At 36.5% G+C, this 15,798-nt stretch overlaps 1 protein-coding gene across 1 annotated transcript in view; it reads right to left on the reverse strand.

Annotated features, from left to right (window-relative positions):
- LOC149790385 (uncharacterized) overlaps window positions 1-15,798 on the reverse strand; it is a 165,279-nt gene that overhangs the window by 24,296 nt on the left and 125,185 nt on the right. The window contains exons 24-25 of the mRNA XM_089972436.1: window positions 15,008-15,122; window positions 1,292-1,372 (exon numbers count right to left, since the gene is read on the reverse strand). Coding sequence (XP_089828562.1) covers window positions 1,292-1,372; window positions 15,008-15,122 — 196 coding nt within the window. The remainder of the gene's footprint in view (window positions 1-1,291; window positions 1,373-15,007; window positions 15,123-15,798) is intronic.

Below are 15,798 nucleotides of genomic sequence, written 5' to 3' on the forward strand. Positions count from 1 at the left end.
CCCCCCACCAATTTCCGAAAAAAAAGTGTTTTATATGTATGTGTTTCCCCCCAAAGGTATGTTGTTTGTTATATTTAAATAAAGAATTTCGATCACAAATTTCTCTGATTAAATTTTTGATGGGGTATTTATAGTTTCCTAGTGTTTTCTATAGGGTTGTTCATCCGAGCTAGGTTTCCTTCACCTTACTCAAAATCCCTTCCCTATAATTTATTTGTGACCTTTGCTAGAGGTCTCCTAAGTCCCATGTTTGCTATGTGTGTTTTGCTATAGTGCGTGAGTGCTATATAAAGTTTTCGTGTCGGGACAGCAGTATTCTTCAATCAATCCAGTTGTCATACTGACCTATATTATTATTATATATAATATAAGCATAATTTCGAATTTCGACGAGTGAGTGGTGCGTTAATTATTGTTAGAAAAAGAAAACCTATTGTTTTATGTGTCTGATCATGTGTGTCACTCCTCGTATAATTTGTTCTTAAAATGAGGTGGCTGTACTCGAGTTAGGGTCCTTCCTTTTTTTATTTAGTTGTATATCTCCAGACTCGAGTTTGGCCCGCTCTTAATTTACGTTATTAGCCAAAGTGTTCCAAAGCTTTTTATTTAACTATACAGTACGGGAGAAAATATGGAAAGTTAGAAGGGTTTGAAAGGGTTCCTAATCCCTCTATTTATGTTATGTTTGCATGTGTATGTTTGTGTTCTATGTGGGATGTTTTTCTTAGGCTCTTTCATGGGCTTGTCCACTTCGCGTGGCGCCATGTGATATAGCCTCATGGCGTCATTACCTCGTACATAACCCAACATAGGTGCCCTGTCCCATCCCTCTTAAGGGGAAATCGTGAAGTAAGGAAAGTATTACTTAATAGAGTATTCATTAAATTATATATCATATTATATTATAGTTTAGCTTGAAGAGAGATTTTCGTTTCTATGCTAATATTTAAATTTTGTTTATGGCACTTATATTTTCTTTGTTCCCTCCAGGGTAGATGGGTAGGAACGGGGCACCGGTCCGCATTTGCGTAGTGCCCCTACTTGGGCGTTATACCAGTGTCTCTTTCCCACCCCCTCACCTGTTAGGTAGCCCTGACAGGCAAGCGACCTATTGTGACAAACTGCCCACAGGCCATCTTAGTAGCCATTATGTAATTTGTTATTTTATATAAAGTTTTTTTTTTTTTTTTTAAAATCAAAATTTCCATCTAGATAGAGTATATGGTTCCTCCGGTACCTTTCTCTTTTTTTATTTCCAAAATGACTTCTATATGCCACTTTATCAACATACCTGGTGAACGACACGCTGTTGCTGTAGGCTTGTTGGTTTTGACGGCTACAGGTGTGACGGTCCAGTTTTCACAATAATAAGCTGAAAACAAAATATCTCCCCACAGTTTAATAAACAGAACACTGTTCTTTAAGCATATATATATATATATATATATATATATATATATATATATATATATATATATATATATATATATATATCTGTTGCTTGATAGTGCTGCACAATAGTCAATATTAATTTTGCAATTGCAATGCATGACAAGAAATTTAAAAAATGGATGTCCTGTTGTGTGACAAAATTTGTTAACAATTCCTTCTTCATGTTATAAATGTCTTCTGACAGGATTCGTAATTTAACGTACTTCGTGTAATGTCCATACGTGTTATATAACATTACGACGTTAGACCGATTCTGAAACAAAGAAACTACCTGTCCGTGAATTAGCCATTGTGCTACGGTAAAATTCGCGGTTACTTCCTTTGAAGAACCTTGCCGCGGGGCGAGAAACTCTGTTGCAATTAGCAGTGATGTCACTGGTCAGCTTAGTCTTATAGGCTGGAAACCCGACATTTTAACACCTCAATGATACTACTCCAGACCGTTTTCAAAGAGACCAACGGTACCCAATCAGAACTAACATAGTCGAATTTTGGGCAGGTTTCTGTCGCAGCCAGACATTTTTCTGTTTAATCCATTGTGAAGGAATCAGTGCATTGTCTGGATATTGGCGAGAGCAGAAGTATGGAAGTTGAAGACACTAGACTGCGTTCCGAGTGCCGAAGTGGCGCGCTCGTTAAAAAGGGCAGGAAAAGGAGTTCTAGAAATTTCGGACGAGGTTGGAACAAAGGCTTCTGAGATAAAATATCTTCGCTCCAATCTATCTCACTTTCCTCACAAGGTGTCGTATGAATCAGCAGGGAGGGTGAACAGACCAATTGTGGAGCAAGTCTTCCCTGGAAATAAATCTTCATACGAATAAATAAAATTACAAACTTTTAAGTCAATAACGCTAAACCGAAGCCTCTAACCGACGAGATTTTCTCTAATTGGGTTAGCTCATTGTGCTACTTTATCTTTGTCGCTCGTGTTTTCAAATTTGTATGTGTACTTGTTTACGCCCCTGGACAAATCATTGTTGGTCGTCACCCTCCCTGCTGCTGTATTGTGTGCGTAATTATACCATTATTATATCAATAATGTGTGATTGTATACCAACTATGGAATCATACACAGCTAGATTAGCTCAATAACAACTAGGGGCATTTAAACAATATCTCCCTGTTCGTGATTCTGTCAAGCAAAAATCACAAGAGCGTCAGGTGTCTCAGGAGGAATTTACAAAAGGTACAAAACAGTTATTTAAACCAATCGTCGAACCAACAAAGAAAATTGTCAATCAACTGAGGCAGCACAAAACGCCCTTGAGTCATTACCCGTTGATATTGCTAGCCGTCATCAGGCAACTCAACCACCACCACAGAAACCTCCTCAACCACAACCTGAAGTTCAACCACAACCTCTGCCAATAGTTAGAACCAAGATAATAGATAACTTTACGCCTGACTGTATTACCGCCATCAAGAACCAAATCCAATTAATTAATATTGCCGCGTTTGGATATCATACCAGAGATAAGTATGTAAAACCCGAATATGTTGATACTCTGAAATATGGCGACTGGGTTAGGATATATATCTTATTGCTAGCCGTCATCAGGCAGCTCAACCACCACCACAGAAACCTCCTCAACCACAACCTGAAGTTCAACCACAACCTCTGCCAATAGTTAGAACCAAGATAATAGATAACTTTACGCCTGACTGTATTACCGCCATCAAGAACCAAATCCAATTAATTAATATTGCCGCGTTTGGATATCATACCAGAGATAAGTATGTAAAACCCGAATATGTTGATACTCTGAAATATGGCGACTGGGTTAGGATATATATCTTATTGCTACTGTTACTCCGCAGATCAGATCTGATGAAGATTTTGGACGGTTTAATTTGTTAATCAGGCAGTAGATGAGTATATTGAACAAACAAAACAGGAAGGGAGAAAAAGAGAAGAAAAAATGAAGCAACAACTTGAAAAAGCAAGAAGAAAGGAAAGCTTCAAAAACAGGTAAGACAAAATAAGTCAAAACAGCAAGTTAAGCAGAAGAATTAGAAGCAATGGAATATGCGATTAGGGTTATGGGAGAAAGAAGAAGACAAATATTATCTGGCCCCAGTGCCACTGGAAGTGGTCATTTTACTCGAGGAAGTGACCTTATTACTTCATGCCCCAATAATGTCCATGCTGATGTTGATCGACTGAATATTGTGATTGGCGGAAAACAAGCCGGTAACTATTCCCCATAAATCATTAATGAAGCAGCCGCTATTTGTCAAAGATTATTTACAGGTGGTATCATGGACATTAATGCTTATCGGTCTCTCATTGATGAAACCATTGATGATTATCACAGTGAATGAGGGTATGCAATTAGATACAATGACTAAAATGATTTGATCATACATAATGTTCAACGTGGACCTGTAATGGTCAAGGTGATACATTCCGATTGCCTACGTATAAAGGTACCTACGGTAATGGACTCGGTGATGTTGTTCAGGGTATATTTAGAAGAATAGTTGTTCGTGATAAAGTTATTGGTGCTATTGGTGATGTTGCAAGTAAAGCATTCTCAGCAATCAAGGACAGACTAGCACGATTAATAGGACGAACACCGCAGCAAGTAAAATTACGCAGCATTGACGTGATGCCTGTAAATGGTAGTCAAATAGTAAGTCAAGCTGAAAAGAAAATAAAAAGCTAGCAGAGTTGGCTGGTGTACCCCAGTTAGAAAAAGAAAACAATATAACTGCTAGTCTGATAGCGGGAAATGGTCTTCGTGTTAGCCGATAACATATATAATAAAATGTTTAATCGTGTAATTGATCCAGCATTTGACATGGATGCGCCAGTTCTGAAAGATGAATCTGTGCGTGATTATCAATATTATTCTTGTGAAGCACGAGAAGCAAATCAACGTGGAGGAATCGAACTACGAGTTCAGAATACAAGCAGATATTTCTTGCCCGCCGAGGCAATCATTGAAGTTCTGGGTAGACTTGTAAAAACAGTTGATAATCGTTATAGTGATGCACAGCGTGGATTTGTTAATAATATAATTGTGGCATTATTTAACAGTGCACGAAATATTATTGATGGTCAGGAAATTAAGGTTTTGCATAATGATGTTTGATGTTGCTATGACGATATTGAGGCTATCCCGATACAGCGATGATTATTCACGGTCTGCTGGTCCGTCAGTGATGTTTGCAAAAGATAATGTTGATCACGCTGATGGCAGACCTTATACTTTTCGGCACCCCAAATATGTTACTGCTGAGGCTGACGACGGTGATTTTGAGACTTTTTCTTTGTAAATGCAAATTTTAATCTGCGATTCGCAGTACGTAAAAATCAAATTGATGCTCAGGGAAGATTTAGTTGCACAATACCACTGGCACATATCTTTGGTTTCTGCCGAATGTTATAAAGGTTATCTTCGGGGAAAATCATACAGTTGTTCTCGTTCGAAAATCCACAGACGACGCTATCTGGCACGTTGAAGACGTTGATGATCCTGCAACCGTGGCACTTCACGGAAATGTGACACTGACACAACGTTTGTTGTGGATGCCAGTAATGTCACCATCTCTCGTTGAAGAACAACAGCTGATATATTTTATGGACAGCGGCGGCAAAACAACGCTCTAATGGTTGACAATAACTACACACTCTATCACGAGTACAACTGTAAACACATTTGCATGGCAGATAGCATCACAGCAGGGAGTTCCAGCACCACGACGTGTATTTAGCTTTTCAAGATATCCGACGACGAGATTCTTAAATACGAAATCATATGGTATTTGAACCACTTGGAGTTAGTGAGGTTTCTTTAATGATAAATGGACATCAATAACCACCTGAAGAAGTGTTGTTGGATTTTGGAAATGTTCACATTGTCCGTGCTTATCATCGTTTGATGAACTTGTAATCCGAATGTGGATTCTGGTTTGAAAATATCTGAGCGAGATTTCTCGACGTTGTATCGGATTTACTACTTCTAGCTGGAACATCTACATTTGTTTAAGCAGTCAGTCGTTGACATACATTTTCGAGCTCGAGTAAGTACACTACCAGCTGATGTTACTAATTATAGAGCAATCGCTGTTATACTCTCAAATAAAACAATGTTACTTGAAGGTGTTTGTGGACGAACGAGTCACTGATGCCCCAGCAGGAAACATGTAACGTTTTCCAAACATGTAATTAAATCGCTCCTGATATTATAATGTCATGTCATCACTTTAGTGTCAATCTGACTCCTGGTCAGATTAAAAAAATACCATCAATATGAAAAGAGAACTGTGCAATAAAAATATCACTAAATAAAGAACACATCGCAGGTGGTGCAAATAAACTTGCATTGATAGAATGTCAACGGATAGACTTCAATAAAACCTAAGAATCAAACTCCCAGCGTTAAACTTAATCTTTGTGCGGGTGCTATTAAAGACGCAGTCAAGATGGGTGGTATGTTTATATTTCTTGCAGTTATACCAGCGTTGATAGCCGCTGAAGCCCCAGCTGTTGCAAAATCAACTGCACTTGGTACTGTTGGAGCTGCTGGATGGCACTAAAGAATGCAACACGTCACGGAATAAAGATTTCCTAAAAATGGGAAATGGTCTAAAACTACCCGGAATTCCTCACTCTTGGCATGGAAAAGGTTTAAGACTTCTCGGGTCACTTCGCATATTCTTCCTATGTCCAATTTCGATTTACGTGATGCTGCTAAAAATTAAGTATAACAAGCTTAAGAGGTGTCTTTATGCATGATAAATTACCAAAACAACCAAGGCGTGTTGAAACCGGTATCGTTAATCTCGATGAAAGATCTGGGTTGCATACGTGATTGATCCACGTGGAGTTGTTTATTTTGATTCGGATGGGTTGGTGCCACCAAAAGAATTTTTAAAATATATCGGCAGAGTGCAAAGCTCTCATCTTCAAACCATTCCCGTTTGGTATTCAGCATTACCAACACAGACAATAGACAGATACTGAGTTCACAGGAATGATTAAGATTTACAACGAGGCAATAACTAGGTCAGAATCTACGTCCAATTTTGAAAATCCTGATTTATGATCAGGGGTTTAACAATAATGTCGTCATCGCAAGAATTACTGCAACAGATTGTCGCTAATACAACACCGATGAAAACCACGAAGAAAACAGTAAGCTCAACCAATCCTGAGTTCAGCGTTAACTTTCCAACTGAAATTCCAGTGAAATAAATAGAACTAGCACAACTAGGAGTATATCATAGTTTGACAAATATTAGATCAAATTCATTCGGTGGGTTGCAAGCAAATAATTCACTGGTATTTTTGTATTAACATAAACCAGATGGAACCCCAGACTGGAATGTTATGAGTATACCTACGGGTAGTATTTAGGATCGAACAAATCAACGATGAATTCAAAGGTAGAAAAGAATCCAAATTTGCTATCACTGTTCACGAACCAAGATTATCAGCCGCTACATAAATAAATTACGCTAGACTATTTCGTAGATAAATATCAATCGTCAATCCGAAGTGAGTTAGGATGGCCAGAGATATCACCTGTTTATCAAGGACCACCAGAACTACAATGTGTCGATTTCTCCACGAACAAGAAAATATTTTTGAATCTTCCAGAATATCAAAAAAAATAAACCATGGAAGATTAATTCAGAAGCTCCTTGGAGATTTTATATTACTGATGAATATATCAAAATATCTTTACTTACTTATGATCATAATAATGAAAAAAGAAACCATATATTGCCGTTGAAATAATTAAATCGTATTTCGACGTTATTAAGTCTGAACATAAGAAAGTAAATAGTAAACTAAGAAATTTATTTTCTAGTATCATAAAATACTATAAAAACAATGTGAAACAATACATTATTGAAACAATACAACATCTAAACCGGGTTGTATCAGACCTTGAATATATTGATAAAACTGTTATTTACACAGAGATTAGTGACAGTCATTTTGTACTTAGAGATTTCGATGGAACGGTCACAAGCTTTATGTAGATGTCTCTAGATGCCATTAAAATAATAGAAAATCAATTACAAACGTTTTTGATACCAGGATTCGCCACTGACGAGCTAAAAAATCAGTGAACAATCTTATCGATGAAACCTTTCCCAAAATCGTTGACGTATGAAAAAAAAACACCGGTAGGTATTCTCAAGTATAACAATGATCCATACGATGGAGGTCGTCATATTTCGCCAGGTATTGTTAATATAACAACAACGATCGCAGTCAATCTTGTATGTGACGCATTTGATGGCAGTTATAAAGTACATCTTGAAAAATCCAATCAGGCTCAGCATGGATATATTTTATATACATTTACACCTCAATTACCTCCTGGCTATTTGATCGTACAAGAACCCATTAATCTGGTTTACCTGCGGTGTCATAATCCGCTATTGTCACCGATACATTTCAAACGTACTGTGCAGACAGGACATTTGCTTGATTTGCGACATAAAATTTGGAATATATATCTTAGATCTTATCTAAGATCTTAGTTCTTCACGTTCGCAGAGGATTTTGCAAAATCTGTTTCTGGGTCTACAAACTCATAAACAATTATTCATTGATTTAATCAAGGGGTATTATATAATTTAACAACACGTGAGAGTTTTTGTATACAATAAAGAGATACTCGAAAGTACCGTCAGAACAACATTGAAACTTCCACACAAAGAAAATGTTTAGTGTTAATATAATTAATGATAAATACTGCGGTGAAGAATTTTCGTTAACGCAGGAACAGTTGATAGAGCTTCAGCGAGAATATATTACGATTGTGTGCGAAAAGAGATCAAATTCTGAATTATGCACATTCTTGCATTGAATTTGATCAGCTTAAAAATATTATAATCTCATTGTGAATAAATGTTATTATCATAAAAAATATAAATCATAAAATCATTAAATCTGATTCAGAATATAAATCTAATTTAATCACATTGATGGGTATATTACCCATAATATTTCAGATTATCAAACAATGTCATCCAATTGATGGAGTAAATGGTAGTAAAAATAATAAATTCTCATCACCTTGACTTTGTCAAGAAACAAATAAATATTATAATCTGAATCAGAATAAATATTACACGCGTTATTATTTGGTGTTAACACTTTCATTTTTGAAATACTCCACTACTTTCACATTGCTTAGCTGTTACTGACTGTGCTTTCATAATCACTACGGTCATTGGTGAAAGCACTTTCCTTTTCATTTCACCAGTAACAGAGTTGCTTGCGGACAACATCTTTATCAATTATCTGACGCGTGTATTCACAATCCTTTTTGTTTCTTATTCGTGTGATAACTCTGATCTAATATTTTCAATCGCGCGTGAGAGAGAAACGAATTATTCAACTTGCGTATCTGTAACTGTCGCCAAGGATTGTATCATAGATTGTTGAATCTGCTTAATGAATCTGTTTTCTGCTGGTAGCTTATGTATATCTTGAAATTTTCGTTGTTGTAATGATTCAGAATCACAAATAATTTTTTTCAGGATTAAGTTCATCAGATATTTTTATACCGTCATGTTTTAATTCTTGAATTGCAGAAATAATAGCATTTTTCTTTTCGAAATTCATATATAGTACATATTTATTAGCTGTAATAAATATTTACTCCATGCATAGCATATTTACAGCATTACATCAAAGCTACTTACAGTATTATGTACAATCTTAACTTTAATATTTACATCGTTATATACAATCTTATTTCTAAGGACTGCACAACACATAATCTTGACTTTAATATTTACAACATTTTATACAATTTTAGTTATAAGAACTGCACAACACATGCTCTTAAATATAATATTCACAGCATTATATACAGTCTCAGATCTAAGGACGGCACATTACATATAGTAGCATATTTACAATATATGCAATCTTAGTTCTTAGGACGGCACAGAACATATAATAGCATATTTACAGCATTATTTACAATTTCAGTTCTAAGGACGGCACAACGTATAATCTTATCTAACTTAATTCTAACGATGGCACAACACTAACCCATAATCTAACCCGTGAGAGAGTGCAAATCAGCACCCACCACATAGTGGGAAGGTGAATTTTTTTTTTTTGTTGAAGTTCGAGCATGGGGCTCCGTCCCCCATATTTAAATGAAAAATTGCGATTATCGCCCACCATCGACAAATTTGTCAGTCATGGGATTAGAACGCCAGACCTCGAGAATGAGATTCCAATACGCTAGCACTCCACCACTGACCATCGTTACTGATATATGTTTCAGAAATTATTATGAAGTTACCTATGCTGGATTCCTATAAATGATCATTATACTGAGTAAATTATAATTGTTGTAAACTGTAGCGTTGATTTATTTTGATTTCCAAACACGATGTATAGAATTATCGCACATATGATTCTGCCGACTAAAGATACGTGTTAGTATACAGCTCTTATCTAGAGATCTAAAAATAACTTAGATGTATTGCACACATAAACGGGGCATATGATTTACAGTTTTTCTTCCTTGACCTTGCCAGGGAGGGATGAAGCCAAAGGTGTAAATATCCGTCTATTAATTTAAACTATTACAAAATTGCGTTACTCCACTAACAGCTATTTTGACACAGACAGTTAACATACTGAATGACGCTGAGGTCATTACGCAGTACCAAGTGGAGTAACTACTTAATTACTCTATCGGAGAGAGAGAGAGAGCTTTGCTTGACCGAGTAATCTCCCTTCATCTGTTTGTATCTAAGACAATCGGGAGATACTGAAATATTATGTTTTGTTTATACTTCTTCGAAAACGCCGATTTGGTAATATTACCGTCAACATATTGTACAGAAAGTACTGAAATATCAAAAAATTTTCCGGCTGCATTCATTGATTGAAATATTATGCTGACCTGTTTTGAATGTAATCGATATTGAGGCACTAGTTCACAAAATTGAACGCGGTGGTAATTGTGTGTCTTCGGGAATTACTTGTAATTGTTCGCGTACAAATCCACGTTGAGGAGCAGTTGAATCGAATCTGTAGATTGCAGGTCTACCAGTGGATCTTACCTCGCTGGAAATTGTATGTGTCGTCACACTCCAAATATGATCAGTGGTTCTTTATTTACCACCTTCAAGTTCACCAGGTTGATCTAAATATCTTACAGTCACATTACCTAGTACTGGTTGTTTTGAGAAGGAGTCATGTCGTTGCATTGGTATATGTTTTTGTGATCGCATTGGTAGGTTTCATAGAAATTGCAAGAATAGTGTGATTGTTTATCGCAGCTATTACACTTGGTAGTCTCTCAACCCGTTTACGAGATCTCATGTCTTTCTGAATTATTTCCCTCGCATACTGATATCCGAATAATCGTTCAGCAAGTGCTCGATTAAATCGTTCAGCAATAGCCTGATCACGATGAACTGCGGTATGTCCTTGTCTGATTTTGACGTTATGTTTTTTCATCATAGATGATACTGCACCAATAAATTCCTTGCCAGGACCAACATGTAGCAACTGTGGCCATCGTGGATTACCTTGTGGTCCGGATCCTTGTTTATAAAGTTCGTTCAAACCTAGATGCAACTTCAGTTGCTGCTTTAGTTGATAGTGATTCTGCTTCTTTATACCTATTTGCAACGTCAACGACAGTTAACACGTATTTGAATGTGCGTGATTGGCGTCTACCAGTTTTAGAGGTATCGTTTTATAAAAAAAACAAAATATCTGCTTGATGAGCCTCACTGGGAGTGCTGGCATCAAAATGTGCGTACTGAAGCTATATACGTGATGGTAGATAAATTTGCTATATTGCCTGTCTTGCTAACAATTCTTCAGCAACATAATGTGTGACATTTGCTGCATCAGCAAGTTTACTAATCGCTGCTCCACCCCTCCAATATCATATTGGGCTATAATAAATCGATTCCACTATAATAATGATAACTGGTTGATTAGTTACCGGCCCCTAGCAGTAGTTTAACTTCATCGCAGACTTTACTAGGAAGTTAGCAAGTTTTATTTCTGAGAGATTTTTTTAAAATAAAAAAATGGAATTTAACGAGTGAATGAACTTCACATCTGCAACAAGTCGTTGTTGTAAATCTTTAGTTTTATTCTTGATCAATAGCATGTGTTGTATACTATCCAGGTCTTGGTTGATCTCTCGTCAAGTCGGATATCAAGTCAGGTTCCAGGACCACAATAATTATCTCCAGGAAGATTTTTTCTCCTGGATACTTAGCCCATGGAATTCCTGGTAATTTTCCCAGTGAAGCACCGATATCACCACCAGACACTTTTTGTCCGGAGATAAATTTGTATTTGCTTGTACCACATTTTACACATAAACCTGTAAGGTCACGCTATTTTGTTTTGTTATTATTGTTGTTAGACCACTTGTGGGGGTGGGTACTCTGCATCGAACACAATAAAAATCCATATTAGTTATTATATTTGTACAACATGGATATCATTGATTTTTCAGCGACACGAAAGCAAGAGCCAGTCAAGCATCATCCAGCGCTACCAAAGTCTATCTGGGCAGTTATCATAGATCCATCTAGGCCTGGTAAGACGCAATTATTGCTTAATCTGATAATTAGATGGCTCAAGTGGGATAAATTATAAGTAGTGGCACCATCTGTAGATGATCAGCGATGCTACGATGTGCTCAAAGATTTTAATGAAAATGCAAAATTGGTGGACGAAGACGGCAATGATATGATTGATTTTATCAACAATATTGATGAAGCCCCAGATTTAGATGACCTCGATGGATTTATTAATAGCCTCGTAGTATACGATGATGTGATGCTGGACAAACAATCAAATCCAGCTCGGATATTTTCTCGAGGCAGACACAAGAAACACAGACGTGATCTATGTTACTCAGCGATATACACAAATACCTAAAGTGATCAGAGATAACTGTTATATTTTAGTTGAGTTTAATGGAGTCGATACACATACTCTGCAAAAAAATCATCATAATTGGTGTTCAGGAGATAGAGATATGATAAAGTTCAAAAACTTCTGTCTAAGCCACAAGCTACCCCACACGGATTTATCACGATGAATTTACATGATCCTCGGTCGCGGTATCGTGTAGGTCTTGATACAAAGTTTGGTTAAGAAACAGCGGCAGGGAGGGTGACGACCAACCATGAATATCTGGGTGGGTAAACGAACACATACAAATTTCAAGATACGAGAGACAAAGATAAAGTAACACAATGAGTTAACCCAATTAGAGAAGATCTCGGTCGGTTAGAGACTTTGGTTTGGCGTAATTGACCTTGTATTTTAATTTTTTTTTGTATGAAGTTTTACTTTCAAGAACTTGCTCCAAAATTGGTATGTTCACCCTCCCTGCTGCTTAAGATTTCTATGTAGTCTACTGCATTTAATTTAGTAGAAATTTAATCTTCCATGTATAACTGAATTATCGACATGTCGTAATGTAGTGTATAGCGATTTAGTAGTATTCAAGAGAAATGTATGTATTTGTTAGAATAGAATCGAAGTGGACGGTGTAATCTGCTACGATGTTTCATCGTGGTGCAGAACTGAATTTAATAGGAAGTAGTGTTAGACCTTGTACTTGTTTGTATTTGAATATATAGCTGTTGATTGTGCAGAGTTAGGCGTTGTTGGTGGTTTGGACGTATAATTAGGCCTTTATATTTGCATGTGTCTTTTATAATTTATAAGGTAGGAAGTGAGTAGGAATACTGTTGATGTTGATAGTTTGTTATATGTAGAGAATTAGGGATATGTATGTATGTATGTATGTATGTATGTATGTATGTATCAGAAGTCGTGCTATTATTGCTGTTGTTATAGCCTTTTTTATAGAACAAGCGTGTATGTGATATCTAGATGTGAGTGTATGAGTTGACCTAATGATTTAATTCCCATTATGCTGATGAAAGATCGATGAGATTCTGTTAATTCTCCCGTGTTCGAACAAGGAGGCACAATTGTACGTCCCTTCTAATCCACAGGAAGCCTTCCGGGTGGGATCGGACGCTACCCAAAGATTAGAGAGGAGAAGACGTGGAGAGCACGTAGAGATAGGCGGTTGTGCGAGGAAGGATGGCGAGAGAACCGAAATGAGGGTACCGGAAGTACCGAAAAGGAGAGCCGGGAAACGGAACAAGGATACCGGAAGTACCGAGAGGAATACAAGGAGGAAGCTACAGATGAGTAACATAGAAGGGACACGGGAAGGAAACCCTCTCATCTTTAATTTCGCTGGATGAAATAACTGGCAACTTGGACAGGTCGTGTATTGATTGGAATGAATTGCATTAAAAAAATTGTCCTGTAACTGTGGAATCCCATGAGATCGTTTATTAAATTGTTATACCATTTACCTTATTAATATTATATTTTAACACCTTGTCCGTCCTTCTGTCCTTCTCCGGGGTTAGTAATAATTCCGTAGGGGCACGTGACAATGGACATAACTTATTATGTGCAGAATTCATACCAACAGTACAATTTTCTTTGGATGGTTGAATGCATTTGCACTAACTAGAACCAAACAAAATAATTATTGAGACAGGTTGTTCTGGCAGTTACCTACAACGTTGCGTATAACTGGCAAGCGGTATTGCTTGTATTCGGTAGAGTTATAGTGTTGGAACATATTACTTATATTATTATACCATTTTTATTTATATATTTATTTGTCGAAGAATCAGAACGACAATACACGCAATAATTGGTATCTAACGTCTTAAAGGCAAAACTCACTTTTGTTGCATTATTGCTCTGTTATGTATGTTAATATAGCCATAACATAATTTTATATATCTAACACATGTAATAACACTGCCAGAACTAACGCCAGAACGTTAGGAAAAAGAAAGGAGTAAAAACCAAGACATCCGAGTGTATTTCAAAGTCATCATACTGCACTATTTTGCAGTCAAATCAATCAGCATTTTTGGTCATGCGGTTAATAGAATCTTACGTTCGAGTTTATTTCAAATGAGTTTATGCTGTCGAATTATTTTAATATTTTGGTCGCCAAGCTTTGAAAAGCAAATAAATTATTGAACTCCTTTCATAAATTTCATTTGAGATGAGTCCTCATGTAAGATCCTGTTTATAACATTTATTTCTCTGCGGTTGGTACTAGTGTGCGGTTACTACCAGTATGACCGTTACCAATGTACCTTTATTCTTATCTGCAACAATTAAAATCGAGAAGAAAAAAATCAAATCACGAAAATTCCTTTGCGCAAAAAATTGCAACATTTTTGTACTCACGAATTACTTATATATTAATTCCACGTGATATTTGTAACAATTGGTTAACAAACTCACTTCAGTAACGATGGTGAACGATAAAAAGGAAAGTTATTACTTTACGATATATAAACCAACACTTAAGACATATTTACAGCCGTTAAAAGTCGTGAAAAACTAAAACTACTTTCTATAGCAAATATCAGTAAGATAAATATACACAGCTATCCATATTTTGAAAGTGATGTATTAATTGATCCAATTATTAAGAATATGTATAATCGCAACTATTATTAACAAACGCCTTACCATTATCTACCCAAGTTAGCAATGTTGGGAGGGAATTGTCATTCGCTGAACTCCCACAGTCAGCATAAACGGTTATCTTTAGTCCGTTGAGTGTACCATCATCCGTAAATCCAACCTTTAACATAAAAATATGCAAGCTCAGGTGTATGACGTCGATGTACTAGTTTGGTTATTATAGTTTTGTTATCTCGTTTTTTCTTTAATACACAATTTGCCTCATTTTGTAAGTTAATTTAAGCAATAATTATATGCAATAATGACAATATATAGATAGATTATATAAATAGATAGATAAACAGAAGGACGGACAGATATATAAATAGACAGACAGACATATAGGCAGACAGACCGATAAATAGATCGCAATATTCTCAAGACCGCTAACACAAAACTGAAGATTATTCACAAAGCCCATAATATCATACTTGGGTTGCATCTAGCTCAGTTAAAATGAAAAATGAAGGAGAACGGTTACGGTTAAGAAAACCCTGAACGTTCAATAATTCTATCTTTAGTGCACTTGAAGTTTACCGGCTGTCCAAGTTATTGAATCTTGATATCACTGGCGTAAGCAGGAATTTTGTTTTTTATTGGATGGTTAGTGTCAAGGACAATCATTTTCCCGGGGGAGGGGGGCACAGCCAAACTCAAAGAGGCTATTTATATATTGTACTATGGAATTTTACCAACGGGGAGAAGGCAATTCCTCCCTCCCCCACTGCAGACTCCCACGCTTAAGCTGTAACTTGAGTTGAATGCTCAATACGTTTTATAAATTTGTGGCCAGGAGT

Source organism: Sinohyriopsis cumingii, chromosome 10, assembly GCF_028554795.1.
Source record: "Sinohyriopsis cumingii isolate HCF-2022 chromosome 10, ASM2855479v2, whole genome shotgun sequence".
Classification (NCBI taxonomy): Eukaryota; Metazoa; Mollusca; class Bivalvia; order Unionida; family Unionidae; genus Sinohyriopsis; species Sinohyriopsis cumingii.